Below are 20,722 nucleotides of genomic sequence, written 5' to 3' on the forward strand. Positions count from 1 at the left end.
TGGGTAGGACTACTGGGCAGAGGGAAATGGAGCAGCTTGGGAGAACTTGAATGGGTATAGAACAGGGGGAGATCAACCACTGCAGTGACAGAACAAGGCCATCAGAGTGGAGAGGTTGGGTCCATATCCTCAAGCACTTCAGGGCTCACACACCTGCACTTGACAAGGCTTTGGTGGAGGTTGTGTTAGTATGTCCATGGGTAGTGTTGTGAGCCTAGTGATAGTTTGACAAGGCTTTGGTGGAGGTTGTGTTAGTATGTCCATGGGTAGTGTTGTGAGCCTAGTGATAGTTTGACAAGGCTTTGGTGGAGGTTGTGTTAGTATGTCCATGGGTAGTGTTGTGAGCCTAGTGATAGTTTGACAAGGCTTTGGTGGAGGTTGTGTTAGTATGTCCATGGGTAGTGTTGTGAGCCTAGTGATAGTTTGACAAGGCTTTGGTGGAGGTTGTGTTAGTATGTCCATGGGTAGTGTTGTGAGCCTAGTGATAGTTTGACAAGGCTTTGGTGGAGGTTGTGTTAGTATGTCCATGGGTAGTGTTGTGAGCCTAGTGATAGTTTGACAAGGCTTTGGTGGAGGTTGTGTTAGTATGTCCATGGGTAGTGTTGTGAGCCTAGTGATAGTTTGACAAGGCTTTGGTGGAGGTTGTGTTAGTATGTCCATGGGTAGTGTTGTGAGCCTAGTGATAGTTTGACAAGGCTTTGGTGGAGGTTGTGTTAGTATGTCCATGGGTAGTGTTGTGAGCCTAGTGATAGTTTGACAAGGCTTTGGTGGAGGTTGTGTTAGTATGTCCATGGGTAGTGTTGTGAGCCTGGTGATAGTTTGACAAGGCTTTGGTGGAGGTTGTGTTAGTATGTCCATGGGTAGTGTTGTGAGCCTAGTGATAGTTTGACAAGGCTTTGGTGGAGGTTGTGTTAGTATGTCCATGGGTAGTGTTGTGAGCCTAGTGATAGTTTGACAAGGCTTTGGTGGAGGTTGTGTTAGTATGTCCATGGGTAGTGTTGTGAGCCTAGTGATAGTTTGACAAGGCTTTGGTGGAGGTTGTGTTAGTATGTCCATGGGTAGTGTTGTGAGCCTGGTGATAGTTTGACAAGGCTTTGGTGGAGGTTGTGTTAGTATGTCCATGGGTAGTGTTATGAGCCTGGTGATAGTTTGACAAGGCTTTGGTGGAGGTTGTGTTAGTATGTCCATGGGTAGTGTTGTGAGCCTGGTGATAGTTTGACAAGGCTTTGGTGGAGGTTGTGTTAGTATGTCCATGGGTAGTGTTGTGAGCCTGGTGATAGTTTGACAAGGCTTTGGTGGAGGTTGTGTTAGTATGTCCATGGGTAGTGTTGTGAGCCTGGTGATAGTTTGACAAGGCTTTGGTGGAGGTTGTGTTAGTATGTCCATGGGTAGTGTTGTGAGCCTGGTGATAGTTTGACAAGGCTTTGGTGGAGGTTGTGTTAGTATGTCCATGGGTAGTGTTGTGAGCCTGGTGATAGTTTAACAAGGCTTTGGTGGAGGTTGTGTTAGTATGTCCATGGGTAGTGTTGTGAGCCTGGTGATAGTTGTCACCTTGTCTCCGCGCCGAGGGGAAATACACCTTGAAAGGAGACTCGCTGCTGAAGAAGGAGCCCTGTGGAAGGAAGACGAGAGGTAGATGACGAACTGCCGAGGATTGGTAGAAAAAGAGAGGCTGAGAAACGGGATAAAGAGAAGAGAATAAAATAAAACAAAGAATAAGAAACACAGATGCTAAAGAAAAGAAAGAAAAAGAAGAAGAAATGAAAAAGATAAAAAGAACAACTGAGGAGAGGAATAGGAGGTAGAAGAAAAAGAAGAGAAGAAGAAAAAGGAAGGAAAGAAAAAGAAAAAAAGAAAAGAAAAAGAAAAGAGAAGAAAAAAGAAAACAACAAAGAGGAACACACAAAAAAATATAAGAAATAAACAGGAAGCAGGAAAGAAAGATAAGAAAGAAAGGAATAGGAAGGAAGAAGAAGAGAGAGAAGATGGAAAATGGGAAAGATAGAGAAGGTGAAGAAGATGAAGAATGAGAGAAGAAAAGGAAAGAAAGATAATAAAGAAAGGAATAGGAAGGAAGAAGAAGAGAGAAGATGGAAAATGGGAAAGATAGAGAAGGTGAAGAAGATGGAGACAAGATAACAGATGAAGAATGAGAGAAGAAAAGGAAAGAAAGATAATAAAGAAAGGAATAGGAAGGAAGAAGAAGAGAGAAGATGGAAAATGGGAAAGATAGAGAAGGTGAAGAAGATGAAGAATGAGAGAAGAAAAGGAAAGAAAGATAAGAAAGAAAGGAATAGGAAGGAAGAAGAGAGAGAAGATGGAAAATGGGAAAGATAGAGAAGGTGAAGAAGATGGAGACAAGATAACAGATGAAGAATGAGAAAAATAATAAAATCTCCTTTACGTCCCTCCTACATTTTCCTTCCTTTCCTTTCCTTCCTTTCCTTTCTTCTGAGATTCCTATACTTTCCCTTTTTCTCCTCCTTCCTTCCTTCTAAAATTCCTACACTTTTCCTTCCTTCTAAAATTCCTACACTTTTCCTTCCTTCTAAAATTCCTACACTTTTCCTTCCTTCTAAAATTCCTACACTTTTCCTTCCTTCTAAAATTCCTACACTTTTCCTTTCCTCCTTTCGTTTTCTTCCTATACTTTCCCTTCTTCCCTTCCTTCTTCTCTTTCCTTCCTCCTTCCTTCCTTCCAAAATTCATAAACTATCCCTTCCTTCCTTACTCTCTCTCTCTCTCTCTCTCTCTCTCTCTCTCTCTCTCTCTCTCTCTCTCTCTCTCTCTCTCTCTCTTCCTACCGGGTTGAATACTGTGGTGCCGCTGTGGGTGGTGCTAAAAGCCTTGTCCTTGTCGGCGATGATGATGACGTCTGGTGTGGGGTAGAGCGACATGCAGTGATCGAAGTTCCAGTAGACCGGCACTGTGTGGAGCGGCAGCGGGGCGAGGTGGCACTGGTTCACGATGGTCCTGGCAACCTGTCGGGGCGGGGGAGAAGGAGGAGGGTGGCGGGAAGGGAAGGGAAGGGATGGGAGGGAAGACGAAGAGAGAGAAAGAGGAAAGGGTGTGGGAGAGGAAGGGAGGAAGGGAGGAATTTGAGGAAGGAAGGAAGGAAGGAAGGAAGGGAGGAATTAGAGAAAGGAGGGTAGGAAGGAAGGGAGGAATTAGAGAAAGGAGGGTAGGAAGGATGGAAGGAACACAAAGGAACACAAAGGAAGAACAAACAGCAGCAGACCTGCTGGTCCTTACGAGGTTGTTTGTGACAAGCTACACTAACTATCTAATCAAAGGTGGAAGATGAAGGACAGCAAAGGCGAAGGCTCCTTGCCACCCCCCCACCATGCAGCATGGAAAAACTGCATGGAAATTATGTAGGAAAGAGGAAAGAACTACCATTACTGCTACCACTAACCGGGCGATAAAAGCGGACAAGGACACCAGTATTCGAAAGAACTTAACGTTATTACAACAATGAGTAATATCTTAGTTGCTGGTTGGATTCAAAACACTTGTCTAATCTATTCTTGAAGGCCGTAACTGTTGTACTATCAACGACATCACAGGGTAGAGAGTTCCAAACATTAACAACTCGACTGAAGAAGAAGTGTTTAGCTTCGTACGACGAGAATCTTTTACCACTTATCTTCAAATTGTGATTTCTTCTTATTCTATTCGATCGATCAATTGTAAAGTAATCTTCCGCACTAATATCACTGAATCCTTTAAACATTTTAAACACTTCTATTAGATCGCCTCGCATTCTTCATTTTGATAGGCTGAATAAATTTACTTCTTTTAGCCTTTGTTCAAATGACAAATTTCTCAACCTAGAAATCATCTCTGTTACTCTTCGTTGGACCCGTTCCAACTTTTCTGTAGTAGGGAGACCAAAACTGTACACAGTACTCTAGACGGGGTCGAACCAACGAATTATACAGTTTTAATGTTACTTTTTCCGATTTATTATTAAAGACTCGTCCGATGAAGCCAACCAATTTGTTTGCAGTTTTAACTACCTCTGAACAATGCTGACCGGGCTTTAAATCACTTGATAGAGTGATTCCAAGTTCCTTTTCTTTACTTACTGCAGAAAGTTGTTGGCCATTCATTACGTACCGAACGCGATTGTTATTTTTTCCGATGTGCAACACTTTACATTTGTCAACAATAAATTTCATTTGCCATTGATTGGCCGAACGTGCAAGTCGATCTAGATCTGATTGTAAAACTTCTTCGTCGAGTGTCGCAGTTACTTTACTAGCAATTTTTGTGTCATCAGCAAATTTTGATACTTTGTAAGTGAGCCCATCATCGATATCATTAACATAAATTAAGAAGAGCATGGGGCCAAGCACTGATCCTTGAGGTACGCCGCTTCTGACGTCGAGCCAGTTAGATGTAACACCGTTTAGAACTACTCTCTGTTTCTGCTCAGAGAGCGAGTCCGCAAGCCAATTGTGAATGTTACCCGAGATACTGTGCGCCAGTAGTTTGCTGATCAATTGTTGGTGGGGGACCTTATCAAATACCTTTTGAAAATTCAGATATGTGATATCTACTGATCTGCTTTCATCAAACACCTCAAAAATATAGTGAAAAAAATCAAGTAAGTTAGTCAAACACGAACGTTTACTACGGAAGCCATGTTGCGAATTATTTATTATATTATTTTCTTCGAAGAATTTCACCATATTGTCGCGAATGATAGTCTCCATTAACTTACAAACAACAGATGTCAGGCTAATTGGTCGATAGTTTCCTGGATGAGACTTGTCCCCCTTTTTGAAAATTGGTGTGACATTTGCAAGTTTCCAATCTGACGGAACTTTTCCAGCTGTTAAAGATTTATTGAATATGACGGAGAGCGGTTTACGAATTTGATGTTTGATTTCTTTTAAGACCCTAGGGGTAATTTTGTCTGGACCAGGAGCTTTGCTTACTTTAATCTTTTCAATTGTGCGTAAAATGTCACTTTCTACGATGAACACGCCACTTAACATCTTTTCGGCCCTTCTAACCTCCGTCGGTTGAGGTGATAAACAATCTTCGTCGGTAAATACGGATGCGAAAAAGTTATTTAGGATTGTAGCCATTTCATTTTCATCGTTCGTGTGGTTACTATTTTCATTAGCAAGCGGTCCGATACCACAAGTGAGTGACTTTTTATAATTTACATAGCTAAAAAATTCTTTAGGATTAGATTTACTTGTTTCCGCTATATATTCTTCAAGATTTTTCTTGCTTCGTTTTATTAATTTCTTGGTTTCACGGCGAATTCTGTCCAACTCTAGTTTGTCAGCCTCACTCTGAGTTGATATGTATCTACTGTATACGCATTTTTTAAGAGATAGGCTATTTTGAATTTCGTTATTCCACCATTTGGGTTTCTTCTTAGAAGCTGGACGTCTGTTACGATAGGGTACGCATATGCTTATGGCATTGTTCAGTATTGTGGTGAAGGACCCCCAAGATTTATCAATATCTGTTTATTGAGGGTAGGAGGTATGAGGGTAGGAAGGAAGGAAGGAAGGAAGGAGGGAATGATCCAACTATAGAAGAAAGCAAGTAAACAGGAAGGAAGGCAATAAGTGGCGTAAGACCAAAAGGAGGGTATGAGGGTAGGAAGGAAGGAAGGAAGGAAGGGAGGAAGGAAGGAAGGGAGGAATTAGAGAAAGGAGGGTAGGAGGGTAGGAAGGAAGGAAGGAAGGAAGGAAGGGAGGAAGGAACCAAGCAGGGAAGAAACAAAAGAAAGGAAGGAAGGAAGGAAGGAAGGAGGGAAGGAACCAACTACAGAAGAAAGCAAGTAAACATGAAGGAAGGCAATAAGCGGCGTAAGACCAAAACAAACCATCAAGGAGACAGCCGCCCACACTCACATGAGGCGCGAGATCACAGTCCTGCGGGAAGTGGACAGAGTTCCGGCACATCTTTCCCACCAGGTCCTCCCGCAGCACCACCATCTCCTGCGTACAGTAGACCAGCCGGCAAGGGTTGGTGGCGAAGACGGCCGAGCGAACCTTCTTCCGCAGGGGCTCAGTGACACACCTGGGCAGCGGCGGCCTGAGGAGGGGACGGCAAGGGGGGTTCAGTTTGGCTTCCACGCTGGTTTGGTGATGTTGGTCTTGTATGAAGGGAAGGCTGACAGGGATTGAGGGCCACTTCCACAGTCATGGTGACAGTCGTGACAAGATGGACACGCATGGTTCGGCAGTGTTGGTGTGCCGGAGCGCGGGAAATGTCAACACTCCATCAGCTGAGCGGAGGATTATGAAGGAGTGATGTGAAAAATAAATGTACAAAAAGTAAACGTGAAGAATAAATGTAAAGAATAACTGTGAAGAATAAATGTGATGAAAAAATGTGTAGTGTCTCGCTGTAATACACCGCTCAAATCTGCCGACAGCCTAATGTTTCCTGGGCATTACATAACGGTGACAAGTATTAAAGTTCTGTTATTTAGCAGATGTCAGCAAGACAGACGCTTCTCCTATATTCATTACATTTGTTCATCATTCACCTTACTCAGCAAACTTCACATTCATTCTTTACACAACAGTTCCCTGAATGTATGCCCCGTGCCTACACACTGGGCTGACTGGAATGATACGAGAGAGTGACCAAGAAGGCACAACAGGTGGATAACAGTGACAAGTATTAAGGTCCTCCCTTCTCCTTGGCTGTGTACTTTTGCAACAATAAACCATCAACCAATCAATCAAAGTGAAGTTCTCAGCAGGACGTTTACTGGTCAGCAGGTGAAGTGAGTTCATGTCATTCAAAGTCTTCTATTTTTTCTCATGTTGCCATTGAAGCCGAGCAACGTGTTGCTGTGTTGTGTGATATTTTTTATGTCTATTTAACGAAATAATATAACCACTTGAGAGCAAGAATTTGTTATTTACTAAGTAATTGCATTGATTAGCTCCACTGGGGAGCCCCCGCGGCCACCAGAGCTCCGTCGCCGGAGGTTCCAGTCTCTGGCACTGGTGCAAACAAGCGAAGGACAATCGTGGAAGTGGATTTCTTGTTGGTAGCGGCGATGGCCACTCACTGGTAACCATCAACACAAACAAACGTGACTGTGAAAGTGGCCCTTAGTTTGCTCAGTAGGAGAGGAAGGAAGGAAGGAAAAGTGTAGGAAAGAGGAAGGAAGGAAGGAAGGGAAAAGTAGGAGTCTCAGGAGGAAGGAAAATTGTAGGAAAGAAGAAGAAAGTAAGAAAGAGAGGAAGGATGGAAAGGAGAATGTAGGAACTCAGGAGGAAGGAAGGAAGGAAGGAAGGAAGGAAGGAAGGAAGAGAGGAAGGATGGAAAGGAGAATGTAGGAACTCAGAAGGAAGGAAGGAAGGAAGGAAGGAAGTAGGAAAGAGAGGAAGGATGGAAAGGAGAATGTAGGAACTCAGAAGGAAGAAAGGAAGGAAGGGAAAGAGGAAGGAAGTAAGAAAGAGAGGAAGGATGGAAAGGAGAATGTAGGAACTCAGAAGGAAGAAAGGAAGGAAGGGAAAGAGGAAGGAAGTAAGAAAGAGAGGAAGGATGGAAAGGAGAATGTAGGAACTCAGAAGGAAGGAAGGAAGGAAGGAAGGAAGGAAGGGAAATAGGAAGGAAGTAGGAAAGGGAGTCAAGAAGGCAGGGAAAATGAGGGAATCTCAGAAGGAAGGAAGGAAGGAAGGAAGGAAGGAAGGAAGGAGAGGCCCAAACAGGAGTCCCTAAAAACCCTCGGACCTTCCCCACAAGGCCTTACAAACACACAAACTGTCCGCCGGTACCTTTGAAAACACAACCAACCACTCCCACCACTGACATAGACACAAACACACAAACTGTCCGCCGGTACCTTTGAAAACACAACCAACCACTCCCACCACTGACATAGACACAAACACACAAACTGTCCGCCGGTACCTTTGAAAACACAACCAACCACTCCCACCACTGACATAGACACAAACACACAAACTGGCCGCCGGTACCTTTGAAAACACAACCAACCACTCCCACCACTGACATAGACACAAACACACAAACTGTCCGCCGGTACCTTTGAAAACACAACCAACCACTCCCACCACTGACATAGACACAAACACACAAACTGTCCGCCGGTACCTTTGAAAACACAACCAACCACTCCCACCACTGACATAGACACACCTGGAAAGCCTTGACTGTTCCTCCCTTCCCTCCCGCCACACTTGCCTCCATTGTCACTTGACTCTTTCTCAACTTGCTCCTTCCTTTCTTCTTTTTCTTTCTCTTCCTCCCTTTCTGTTTTTCCTATTTTCGTCTTGCCTTCTGCCGTACTTCTTCCCTTCTTTCTCTGCTTGCGTCCTTCCTTCCTTCCTTCCTTCCTTTCTTTCCTTTCCTCCCTTTCTCTTTTTCCTATCTGCTACTTTCCTTCAGTTATCCCTCCTTTCTTCCTTCCTTCCCTTCCTCTGTTTTCTACTCTCATTCTTTCCTCTCTATTTGTCCTCCTTCCTTCCTCTCCTACATCCTTCCTTTTTTATCCTGACCTGGGAAAGATGGTTGATGGTCCCGGGTCGCTGGGTCCCGGCACGAAGATGAAGCGAGTGTTGGCGGCCAGGTCGGGGAACTCGGCGATGAGGTTGCCCAGCGCTGTGAAGGCTTTCTGCATCTCCTCAAGCTGTGGGGAGAGGTGTGTGTGTTTACCTATTTGTAGTCTACCGGGCCCAGGCTAAGCTCTAATAGTCCCGTCTCCATATCTACATTCATCCAGCCTTTCCTTCATTTGCTGGACACTGCTCGCCTCCACCACCTCTTCCCGCAAGCTGCTCCACGTGTTAATACTTCTGTGTGGAAAACTATACTCTTTCAAGTCACTCAAACAGGTTCCTTTATTAACCATGTCCTCTCAGCCCTTGCATTCTCACAGTTGAAAAGAGATCTCTATCCACCTCATCAAACTTATCTACCAACTTATACAGCGTGATCAGATCTCCTCTCTCCCTTCTTTGTTCCAGTGTCGTCAAGTCCATCTCCCTCAATCAGTCTTCATACGTCATATTCGAGAGTTCTGGGACCATTTTAGTTGCAATTCTCTGTATCTTTTCCAACTTTCTGATATCCTTCTTTTTGAGGCGACCACACAACAGCAGCATATACAGGTTTTGGTCTTACCAGTGTTGTTATTATTTTGTTCATCATTTCCTTGTCTATATAATGGAGTGTGTGTGTGTGTGTGTGTGTGTGTGTGTGTGTGTGTGTGTGTGAGGCTCTCTCTTTCCTTCCTTCCTTCCTTCCTGTCCCTTCTCTCTTTCCTTCCTTCCTTCCTGTCCCTTCTCTCTTTCCTTCCTTCCTTCCTGTCCCTTCTCTCTTTCCTTCCTTCCTTCCTTCCTGTCCCTTCTCTCTTTCCTTCCTTCCTTCCTGTCCCTTCTCTCTTTCCTTCCTTCCTTCCTGTCCCTTCTCTCTTTCCTTCCTTCCTTCCTGTCCCTTCTCTCTTTCCTTCCTTCCTTCCTTCCTGTCCCTTCTCTCTTTCCTTCCTTCCTGTCCCTTCTCTCTTTCCTTCCTTCCTTCCTGTCCCTTCTCTCTTTCCTTCCTTCCTTCCTTCCTGTCCCTTCTCTCTTTCCTTCCTTCCTTCCTTCCTTCCTGTCCCTTCTCTCTTTCCTTCCTTCCTTCCTTCCTGTCCCTTCTCTCTTTCCTTCCTTCCTTCCTGTCCCTTCTCTCTTTCCTTCCTTCCTTCCTGTCCCTTCTCTCTATCCTTCCTTCATTCCTTCCTTCCTGTCCCTTCTCTCTTTCCTTCCTTCCTGTCCCTTCTCTCTTTCCTTCCTTCCTGTTCCTTCTCTCTTTCCTTCCTTCCTTCCTGTCCCTTCTCTCTTTCCTTCCTTCCTGTCCCTTCTCTCTTTCCTTCCTTCCTTCCTGTCCCTTCTCTCTTTCCTTCCTTCCTGTCCCTTCTCTCTTTCCTTCCTTCCTTCCTGTCCCTTCTCTCTTTCCTTCCTTCCTGTCCCTTCTCTCTTTCCTTCCTTCCTTCCTTCCTGTCCCTTCTCTCTTTCCTTCCTTCCTTCCTGTCCCTTCTCTCTTTCCTTCCTTCCTTCCTTCCTGTCCCTTCTCTCTTTCCTTCCTTCCTTCCTTCCTGTCCCTTCTCTCTTTCCTTCCTTCCTTCCTTCCTGTCCCTTCTCTCTTTCCTTCCTTCCTTCCTGTCCCTTCTCTCTTTCCTTCCTTCCTTTCTTCCTGTCCCTTCTCTCTTTCCTTCCTTCCTTCCTTCCTGTCCCTTCTCTCTTTCCTTCCTTCCTTCCTGTCCCTTCTCTCTTTCCTTCCTTCCTTCCTTCCTTCCTTCCTGTCCCTTCTTTCCTTCCTTCCTTCCTTCCTGTCCCTTCTCTCTTTCCTTCCTTCCTTCCTGTCCCTTCTCTCTTTCCTTCCTTCCTTCCTTCCTGTCCCTTCTCTCTTTCCTTCCTTCCTTCCTTCCTTCCTGTCCCTTCTCTCTTTCCTTCCTTCTTGTCCCTTCTCTCTTTCCTTCCTTCCTTCCTGTCCCTTCTCTCTTTCCTTCCTTCCTTACTGTACCTTCTCTCTTTCCTTCCTTCCTTCCTTCCTGTCCCTTCTCTCTTTCCTTCCTTCCTGTCCCTTCTCTCTTTCCTTCCTTCCTGCCTTCCTGTCCCTTCTCTCTTTCCTTCCTTCCTGTCCCTTCTCTCTTTCCTTCCTTCCTTCCTTCCTTCCTGTCCCTTCTCTCTCTCCTTCCTTCCTGTCCCTTCTCTCTTTCCTTCCTTCCTTCCTGTCCCTTCTCTCTTTCCTTCCTTCCTTCCTTCCTGTCCCTTCTCTCTTTCCTTCCTTCCTTCCTGTCCCTTCTCTCTCTCCTTCCTTCCTGTCCCTTCTCTCTTTCCTTCCTTCCTTCCTGTCCCTTCTCTCTCTCCTTCCTTCCTTCCTTCCTTCCTGTCCCTTCTCTCTTTCCTTCCTTCCTTCCTGTCCCTTCTCTCTTTCCTTCCTTCCTTCCTTCCTGTCCCTTCTCTTTCTCCTTCCTTCCTTCCTTCCTTCCTTCCTTCCTGTCCCTTCTCTCTTTCCTTCCTTCCTTCCTGTCCCTTCTCTCTCTCCTTCCTTCCTTCCTTCCTTCCTGTCCCTTCTCTCTCTCCTTCCTTCCTTCCTTCCTTCCTGTCCCTTCTCTCTTTCCTTCCTTCCTGTCCCTTCTCTCTTTCCTCCTTCCTTCCTTCCTTCCTGTCCCTTCTCACTTTCCTTCCTTCCTTCCTGTCCCTTCTCTCTTTCCTTCCTTCCTTCCTGTCCCTTCTCTCTTTCCTCCTTCCTTCCTTCCTTCCTGTCCCTTCTCTCTTTCCTTCCTTCCTGTCCCTTCTCTCTTTCCTTCCTTCCTTCCTGTCCCTTCTCTCGTTCCTTCCTTCCTTCCTGTCCCTTCTCTCTTTCCTTCCTTCCTTCCTGTCCCTTCTCTCTTTCCTTCCTTCCTGTCCCTTCTCTCTTTCCTTCCTTCCTGTCCCTTCTCTCTTTCCTTCCTTCCTTCCTGTCCCTTCTCTCTTTCCTTCCTTCCTGTCCCTTCTCTCTTTCCTTCCTTCCTTCCTGTCCCTTCTCTCTTTCCTTCCTTCCTTCCTTCCCGTCCTATCTTTCCTTCCTTCCTTCCTGTCCCTTCTCTCTTTCCTTCCTTCCTTCCTGTCCCTTCTCTCTTTCCTTCCTTCCTTCCTTCCTGTCCCTTCTCTCTTTCCTTCCTTCCTTCCTTCCTGTCCCTTCTCTCTTTCCTTCCTTCCTTCCTGTCCCTTCTCTCTTTCCTTCCTTCCTTCCTGTCCCTTCTCTCTTTCCTCCTTCCTTCCTTCCTTCCTGTCCCTTCTCTCTTTCCTTCCTTCTTTCCTGTCCCTTCTCTCTTTCCTTCCTTCCTTCCTGTCCCTTCTCTCTTTCCTCCTTCCTTCCTTCCTGTCCCTTCTCTCTTTCCTTCCTTCCTTCCTGTCCCTTCTCTCTTTCCTTCCTTCCTTCCTGTCCCTTCTCTCTTTCCTTCCTTCCTTCCAGTCCCTTCTCTCTTTCCTTCCTTCCTTCCTGTCCCTTCTCTCTTTCCTCCTTCCTTCCTTCCTGTCCCTTCTCTCTTTCCTTCCTTCCTTCCTGTCCCTTCTCTCTTTCCTTCCTTCCTTCCTGTCCCTTCTCTCTTTCCTTCCTTCCTTCCTGTCCCTTCTCTCTTTCCTTCCTTCCTTCCAGTCCCTTCTCTCTTTCCTTCCTTCCTTCCAGTCCCTTCTCTCTTTCCTTCCTTCCTTCCTGTCCCTTCTCTCTTTCCTTCCTTCCTGTCCCTTCTCTCTTTCCTTCCTTCCTTCCTGTTCCTTCTCTCTTTCCTTCCTTCCTTCCTTCCTTCCATCCTGTTCCTTCTCTCTTTCCTTCCTTCCTTCCTGACCCTTCTCTCTTTCCTTCCTTCCTTCCTGACCCTTCTCTCTTTCCTTCCTTCCTTCCTGTCCCTTCTCTCTTTCCTTCCTTCCTTCCTGTTCCTTCTCTCTTTCCTTCCTTCCTTCCTGACCCTTCTCTCTTTCCTTCCTTCCTTCCTGTCCCTTCTCTCTTTCCTTCCTTCCATCCTGTTCCTTCTCTCTTTCCTTCCTTCCTTCCTGACCCTTCTCTCTTTCCTTCCTTCCTTCCTGTCCCTTCTCTCTTTCCTCCTTCCTTCCTTCCTGACCCTTCTCTCTTTCCTCCTTCCTTCCTTCCATCCTGTTCCTTATCTCTTTCCTCCTTCCTTCCTTCCTTCCATCCTGTTCCTTCTCTCTTTCCTCCTTCCTTCCTTCCTTCCATCCTGTTCCTTCTCTCTTTCCTCCTTCCTTCCTTCCTTCCATCCTGTTCCTTCTCTCTTTCCTCCTTCCTTCCTTCCTTCCATCCTGTTCCTTCTCTCTTTCCTCCTTCCTTCCTTCCTTCCTGTCCCTTCTCTCTTTCCTCCTTCCATCCTGTTCCTTCTCTCTTTCCTTCCTTCCATCCTGTTCCTTCTCTCTTTCCTTCCTTCCTTCCTGTCCCTTCTCTCTTTCCTCCTTCCTTCCTTCCTTCCATCCTGTTCCTTCTCTCTTTCCTTCCTTCCTTCCTGTCCCTTCTCTCTTTCCTCCTTCCTTCCTTCCTTCCATCCTGTTCCTTCTCTCTTTCCTTCCTTCCTTCCTGTCCCTTCTCTCTTTCCTCCTTCCTTCCTTCCTTCCATCCTGTGCCTTCTATCCTTCCTTCCTGTCCTTCTCTTTCCTCCTTCCTTCCTTCCTTCCATCCTGTCCCTTCTCTCTTTCCTTCCTTCCTTCCTGTCCCTTCTCTCTTTCCTCCTTCCTTCCTTCCTTCCATCCTGTTCCTTCTCTCTTTCCTTCCTTCCTTCCTGTCCCTTCTCTCTTTCCTCCTTCCTTCCTTCCTTCCATCCTGTTCCTTCTCTCTTTCCTTCCTTCCTTCCTACCTTACTACCTTTCCTTTCCTTCCTTCCTTACTTTCCTTTCCTTCCTTCCTTACTTTCCTTTCCTTCCTTCCTTCCTATCTTACTACCTTACTTCCTTTCCTTTCCTTCCTTCCTTCGTTCCTCTCCTTCCTTCCTTTCCTTCCATTCCTTTCCTTCCTTCCTTTCCTTTCCTTCCCCCCTTCCTTCCCCCCCTCCTGCCCCCCCTTCCTTCCTTCCTCCCCCCCCCCGCCTCACCTTTTTCCTGCTCTGCCACTCGGAGAAGAAGTTCCCGCAGAGGATGAAGGCCGTTGGGGGGACCTGCGCGTAGCCACTGAACAGCACCCGCAGCTTCTCCATAACCTGGCGAGGGGGGGCATGGGGGGGGTTAACACAGGGTAGGATGAGGGGGGAGGCATGGCGGGGTGGGGGGGGTAACACCGGGTAGGATGAGGGGGGAGGCATGGCGGGGTGGGTGGGGGGAGGGCAGGAGTGGGGGGGTGGGGGTGGGGGGGGGTAACACAGGGTAGGATGAGGGGGGAGGCATGGCGGGGTGGGTGGGTGGGGGTGGGGGGGGGTAACACAGGGTAGGATGAGGGGGGAGGCATGGCAGGGTGGGTGGGTGGGTGGGGGTGGGGGGATTCATGAGGCAGGATGAGAGGATGAAAACTTATGAAAATGATGATGAAGAGGGAGGAAGGAAGGAAGGAAGGAAGGAAGGAGGGAAGGATGGAAGGGAGGAAGGAAAGAAGGAAGAGAGAAAGGAAGGAAGAAAGGAGAGCAAGAAGGAAGGAAGGAAAAGAAAGAAGGAAGAAGGAAGGAAGAGGAAGGAAGGAAGGAGAGAAAGGAAGGAAGAGAGGAAGGAAGAGAGGAAGGAAGGAAGGAGGAAAGAGAGGAAGGAAGGAAGGATGGAGGGAAGGAAGGAAGGAGGAAAGAGAGGAAGGAAGGAAGGAAGGAAGGGAGGAAGGAACGAAAGGAAGGACAGAAGGAGAGAAAGGAAAGAAGGAAGGAAGGAAGGAAAGAAGAAGAGAAAGAAAGGAGAAATGGAGAAAAACAGTATGAGGAAAAACATACATTTTCCCATATTTTCCTATTTTCCCCTCCACCACCACAACCATCATTCCTACCACACAAACTACAACCATTCCCCCACCAAACCACACTATCCCCACCCCTCTACCCCCAACCAGTCAACCAGGAAACCCAAAAAACAAACGACATCTGACCCCCAAAACACATTAACCTTCATCATTGTCTAACCTCCCTCACATACATTTTCCCATATTTTCCTATTTTCCCCTCCACCATCACAACCACCATTCCTACCACACAAACTACAACCATTCCCTCACCAAACCACACTATCCCCACCCCTCTACCCCCAACCAGTCAACCAGGAAACCCAAAAAACTAACGACATCTGACCCCCAAAACACATTAACCTTCGTCATTGTCTAACCTCCCTCACATACATTTTCCCATATTTTCCTATTTTTCCCTCCACCACCACAACCACCATTCCTACCACACAAGCTATAACCATTCCCCCACCAAACCACACTATCCCCACCCCTCTACCCCCAACCAGTCAACCAGGAAACCCAAATAACCAACGACATCTGACCCCCCGAAAAATCTCCCTCCTGTCTCCCGCACCTCACCTCCAACTTGTCGAGCCACACGTCCGAGAGCACCACAAACATCGCCTCGCCGTTCTCCTTCTCCAACTGGTGTAGCTGCGGGTCGGTCTTTACGTTCTTCCGAGCTGAGCCGCCGAAGTAGTTCTCGTTCTTCATGCTCATCCGCTCCCTGTTGTATTGGGGTGGGTGGTAGTAGTAGTAGTAGTAGTAGTAGTAGTAGTAGTAGGAGGAGGAGGAGGAGAGAGTAAAAGATCGTCAGAAGTGGAAGGAAAGAGAGACAAAGAAAGAAAAGGAATGAAAGAAAGAAAAAGGAAAGAAAGAAATATATTAACTAGAGAAAAATAAAGAAGGAAGGAAGAAAGGAAGAGTGATAAAGTAAAAGAAAGAAGAAAAGAAAGAAATGATAAAATAAAGATAAACAAAGAAAAAGAAAGAAGAAAAAAGTAGATTAAATGAAGAAAAAGAAACAAGGAAAGAAGAAAGAAAAAGAAGAAAAGCAAAACAAAGAAAAACAAAGAATAAGAGGAAAACAAAAGTGTGACACCGTTACCTCACCGTGGAGACTCATAACCTGTCCACCCCCAAACAGGAAGTACACACACACACACACACACACACACACACACACACACACACACACACACACACACACACGAAAAAAAAAAAAGGGCTGGCATCACCTTGTTACGGCGGGCAGCTCGGGGGGCGGCAAACCCACGGCCTCCGCATGCAACACATTGTCCTCGTAGCAGCCCTCCACCAGCACAAAGCAGTTGACGGTGAACAGGCCTGCGGGGGAGGGAGTGACGCTTAACCCCGTGACTGTGGCTTCCCTACCAGAGGACATCACCAAGGTACAGTTGTTAGGTTATTATGTTCACTGCTGGATGGACAGGCAACACAGATTAACCCCGTGACTGTGGCTTCCCTACCAGAGGACATCACCAAGGTACAGTTAGGTTATTATGTTACCAGGCTACCAGTGAAGGGATATCCAGCACACCAATAACACATGGGAAACACTCCACTATCCACCACAGAGGCAGAGAAAGACCTGGGAGTGTATGTTACCAGGCTACCAGTGAAGGGATATCCAGCACACCAATACCACATGGGAAACACTCCACTATCCACCACAGAGGCAGAGAAAGACCTGGGAGTGTATGTTACCAGGCTACCAGTGAAGGGATATCCAGCACACCAATACCACATGGGAAACACTCCACTATCCACCACAGAGGCAGAGAAAGACCTGGGAGTGTATGTTACCAGGCTACCAGTGAAGGGATATCCAGCACACCAATACCACATGGGAAACACTCCACTATCCACCACAGAGGCAGAGAAAGACCTGGGAGTGTATGTTACCAGGCTACCAGTGAGGGCAAAATCCGTGCCAATCGCAGCGGACAGGTTGATACACTCCACCTCTCACATCAACTATTTCCAGAGGCCAAAAGGGTGACTAATTGGGTTTTCATGAGTGTTGTTTTAGGTTCATGGTACAGAAGAAGGGTCAGACTACCACCAGGGTCACAGAACCACTCCTGGAAATGTCTCAAACTCCTACGAAAGCCTTGGGAATACAGAGCGTCGAACAAGAAGCTGATGAGAAGGAAAGATGAAGCAAGTAAGAGAAGAAAGGAAAGAAAGAAGGAAGCAAGCAAGAAAAAGATGGAAGCAAGGAGATAAAAGAACAGAGCAGGAAGGAGAGGAGAGAAGGAAAAATAGATTAAAGCACAGAGCAGGAAGGAGAGGAGAGAAGGAAGGGGTGGAGGGCGTGTTGAGTGTGTGAAGGAAGGAGAGAACACAGAGAACAAAGGAAGGACGTAGGGGAAAGATGAAAGCAAGGGAGGATGAAAAGAACAGAGTAGGAAGCTATGGGGGGCGTGTCGAGTGCCTTGTTTGCGTACCTGAGTGGAAGCTTGCGTTGGAGAGGTCCAGTTCGATGTGTCCGGTGTCGTCCTCCAGGTGGTATTTCCCTTCCTTCAGTGACGTCAGAAGGCCCAGCACCAGCACCTTCTTCTGCCGACAGCTGGCACCCAATAGGAACTCCACCTACATGGAGAACTCATTACTCTCTGACTCATTGACCAAACAGCACAAAAGGAAAATTGAATAGCTGGCTGGAATGCACACCATCTGCCCAGGTGAGTGAGTGAGTGAGTGCTTGAGGGAGTGAGTTAATGAGTGAATGGGTGAGTGAGTGAGTGAGTGAGTGAATGAATGAATGAATGAATGAATGAGTGAGTGAGTGAGTAAACATTGACTTTTCACATCAGCTGTTTCTAAAGGTCAAAGAGGGGTCAGTCAGGTTCTAATGAGCGTTTCTTTAGGTTCACAGTACAGAGGAAGGGTCACGCTACCACCCGGTCATACAACTACTCCTGGAAATGCCCACAACTCCTAGGAAAGCCTTGTCCAATATGTGTTTCTTTAGGTTCACAGTACAGAGGTTCTTTAGGTTCACGGTACAAAGGAAAGGTCACACACACACCCAGGTCATACAACTACTCCCTGAAATGCCCACAACTCCTAGGAAAGGGTTCACAGTACAGAGGAAGGGACACACTACCAACCGGTCATACAACTACTCCTGGAAATGCCCACAACTCCTAGGAAAGCCTTGTCAAATATGTGTTTCTTTAGGTTCACGGTACAAAGGAAAGGTCACACTACCACCAGGGTCATACAACTACTCCTGGAAATGCCCACAACTCCTAGGAAAGCCTTGTCAAATATGTGTTCTTGGGCGGCAAAATGTCTTGTAATACACCCGTCAGGCCCATAGAATTGTAGTCAGGGACGCTAACCTCTGCACTGGGGAGGCGTGTAAATATATATCGAGAAAAAAATAATACTGCCATTCATGACCAATTCAAGAACTTTGCATTTCTTAACATTAAACTCCCTCTCCCACTCCTCACCTAAGCTGTAATATAACTCATTTTTTTATAGCAATGGGAAATACAGAAACAGTGACCAAGAGGCTGACCAGACGCTGCTCAAACAACAGAACAAAGAATTAGGCAAGAAGAGGTCAGCTTCTAATGGAGGGGTGAAGGAGGGAGCCACAGGTCATCACATGGAGGGGTGAAGGAGGGAGCCACAGGTCATCACATGGAGGGGTGAAGGAGGGAGCCACAGGTCAACACATGGAGCCACAACAGGTCAACACATGGAGGGGTAAAGGAGGGAGCCACAGGTCATCACATGGAGGGGTAAAGGAGGGAGCCACAGGTCAACATATGAAGAGGTAAAGGAGGGAGCCACAGGTGAAGGGATATCCAGCACACCAATACCACATGGGAAACACTCCACTATCCACCACAGAGGCAGGGAAAGACCTGGGAGTATGTTGCCAGGCTACCAGTGAAGGGATATCCAGCACACCAATACCACATGGGAAACACTCCACTATCCACCACAGAGGCAGGGAAAGACCTGGGAGTATGTTACCAGGCTACCAGTGAAGGGATATCCAGCACATCAATACCACATGGGAAACACTCCACTATCCACCACAGAGGCAGAGAAAGACCTGGGAGTGTATGTTACCAGGCTACCAGTGAAGGGATATCCAGCACACCAATACCACATGGAAAACACTCCACTATCCACCACAGAGGCAGAGAAAGACCTGGGAGTATAATTATGTTACCAGGCTACCAGTGAAGGCAAAATCCGTGCCAATTGCAGCGGACGGGTTAAGAAATATATATACATAGCATTTTGATTTTTTTTTTTTTTTTTTTTTTTTTTTTTACATGTGGCCTACAGCGCCGGTAAGCTAATCCATATGAGCCTGATGGTCGGCCCTAGCCCGTCATGGCGCAGGCAATTGTTTATAGTGGCGCCATTATTATTATTGGCTCATGCTGCCCCCCGGAGCTCATTCTTGATTCCACTTGTGCTGCAGAGCTTCTTCTAGAGTCTGGGTTGATAGGTGGTCTTCAGGACAGCATGTGGGTAGTCTTAGGCCACTCGGCGGTGACTGAAAAATCCCAGGTGGTTAGCGGCGGATTCGAACCATCATGGACAACGCACCGAATGCGAGGCTGGCACGCTAACCACTCAGCCACCGCCTCCCCTGAATGCATGCCTACATTTTTTTTTATGGTAAAGGAAACAGCTGAGGGCAGTAAATGAAGCAGGAGTCACATCACGGCAGCCATTATAAATAAAATTTGCCTGTTCCGCTAATGGGCTGGGGCCGTCCAAGAGGGCCTACTGGTGCTACAGGCAGAAAGGGGATAGACAGGAAGCTGATGAGAAAATAGAATTCCCAAACCAATTCTGGTGTGTGTCTTTATGCATGTGTGTGTGTGTGTGTGTGTGTGTGTGTGTGTGTGTGTGTGTGTGTGTGTGTGTGTGTGGACTAGAACAAACAAACAAAAACATAGACCAATAGTTACATTAGGAAGACATACTCAAAAAGGAAAAAACTTATTCATGGAAACCAACAAGGAAAGGTTAGATACTGAGGAAGGGAGGAAGAACAAAGGGGTGGAATAAGATAACATGTGCTTGTGTGCTTAGAACTGAGTGTTGGAAGATCAAGACAGGAAGGAAGGGCATGATTGCAGGCTGCTGGAAAATACAATACAATACATTACGATAGATTACAGTATGGAAAGTATGTACCTGCCTCTAATAGTACATACTGAGGATGATATGTAGCTACTTCTTCCATCCTCACAATTAATACAGGAAGGAAGGGCATGATTGCAGGCTGCTGGAAAGTACAAAAAGATACATTGCAATAGATTACAATATGGGATAATAGTGTAGCTACTTCTAATAGTATATACAGAGGATGATATGTAGCTACTTCTTCCATCCTCACAATTAATACAGGAAGGAAAGGCATGATTGCAGGCTGCTGGAAAGTACAAAAAGATACATTGCAATAGATTACATCATGGAATAATAGTGTGTAGTAATACTAATACAGAGGATAATATGTAGCTACTTCTTCCATCCACACAACGAAGGCAGCATTTCCAGACAGTAAGTAACAGCATAATCGCAAACCTCTGGAAGATACAAAGTGACACAAAGTGAAAACATAATTGGAAGCTGCTGCTGGAAATTACGAAAAGGACATTACGAGATGAAACACAACAGACCAGCGTGCTTCCTCCTTCCTCTGAATTATGGCAAAATCTCTTGGACAGGAACAGAAAAGAAAATGACAAACAGCTGGAAAAATACAAAGAACTACTGGGAAAGAAATGGACGCAAGGTGATAGATTATGTTACGAAATGGGGAAATAATACGTGAACTAACTGTCCCTTCCCCTGAATAGACACACATAAGCCAATGCCAAGGAAATAAAGACACTAGACCAGTAGCCAGAGAGATAGTAGCCAGAGTACGGGCCAAGATTTGGAGCAGATCCTCGGCAGAACCTAAGAACACGGGTCTTGTCCGAGTTGAGCCTGAGCCCCCACGATTCCGCACGTGACACCAGTAGGTCTACATCTCTCTGCACAGAAGCAAGATCTAACAATGTAAGAGAAGGCGTAGTCTTATTTATCTTTTGATATATTTTCAGATCATCAGCAAAAATTTTGTATTTACAGGTCAGACCGTGAGCCACAAAGTTAATATAAATGAGAAAAAGGGTTGGTCCAAGGACAGACCCTTGGGGAACTCCACATGCGTAGAATCACTCTCAGAACCCCCAACCACAACCTCAATACTCTACCGTTCAGAAATCCGTGTATCCAAGAGAGTAAGGGATTCCCTATACCGATGTGGGAG

General features: G+C 46.3%; 1 protein-coding gene across 1 annotated transcript; it reads right to left on the reverse strand.

The window, feature by feature from the left end:
* Positions 1-145: 145 nt before the first annotated feature.
* On the reverse strand, positions 146-20,619 carry LOC126984352 (DNA polymerase epsilon subunit 2-like). The gene is made up of 10 exons (XM_050837965.1): positions 20,602-20,619; positions 16,869-17,013; positions 15,636-15,744; positions 14,977-15,124; positions 13,574-13,678; positions 8,511-8,641; positions 5,880-6,063; positions 2,805-2,981; positions 1,552-1,612; positions 146-153 (listed from the first exon to the last, which is right to left on the reverse strand). The coding sequence occupies exons 1-10, from the start codon at positions 20,617-20,619 to the stop codon at positions 146-148; spliced, it is 1,086 nt and encodes a 361-aa protein (XP_050693922.1).
* Positions 20,620-20,722: the final 103 nt, after the last annotated feature.

This window comes from Eriocheir sinensis, chromosome 57, assembly GCF_024679095.1.
Source record: "Eriocheir sinensis breed Jianghai 21 chromosome 57, ASM2467909v1, whole genome shotgun sequence".
NCBI classification, from domain to species: Eukaryota; Metazoa; Arthropoda; class Malacostraca; order Decapoda; family Varunidae; genus Eriocheir; species Eriocheir sinensis.

What these genes read in the sequence shown, in the direction of transcription:
- LOC126984352 (XM_050837965.1), bottom strand. An exon ending in ACTGTGATCTCGCGCCTCAT is followed by an intron (nt 2,982 to 5,879) that starts GTGAGTGTGGGC and finishes CCGCCCCGACAG; the next exon opens with GTTGCCAGGACCATCGTGAA. An exon ending in GCACCACAGTATTCAACCCG is followed by an intron (nt 1,613 to 2,804) that starts GTAGGAAGAGAG and finishes TTCCTTCCACAG; the next exon opens with GGCTCCTTCTTCAGCAGCGA.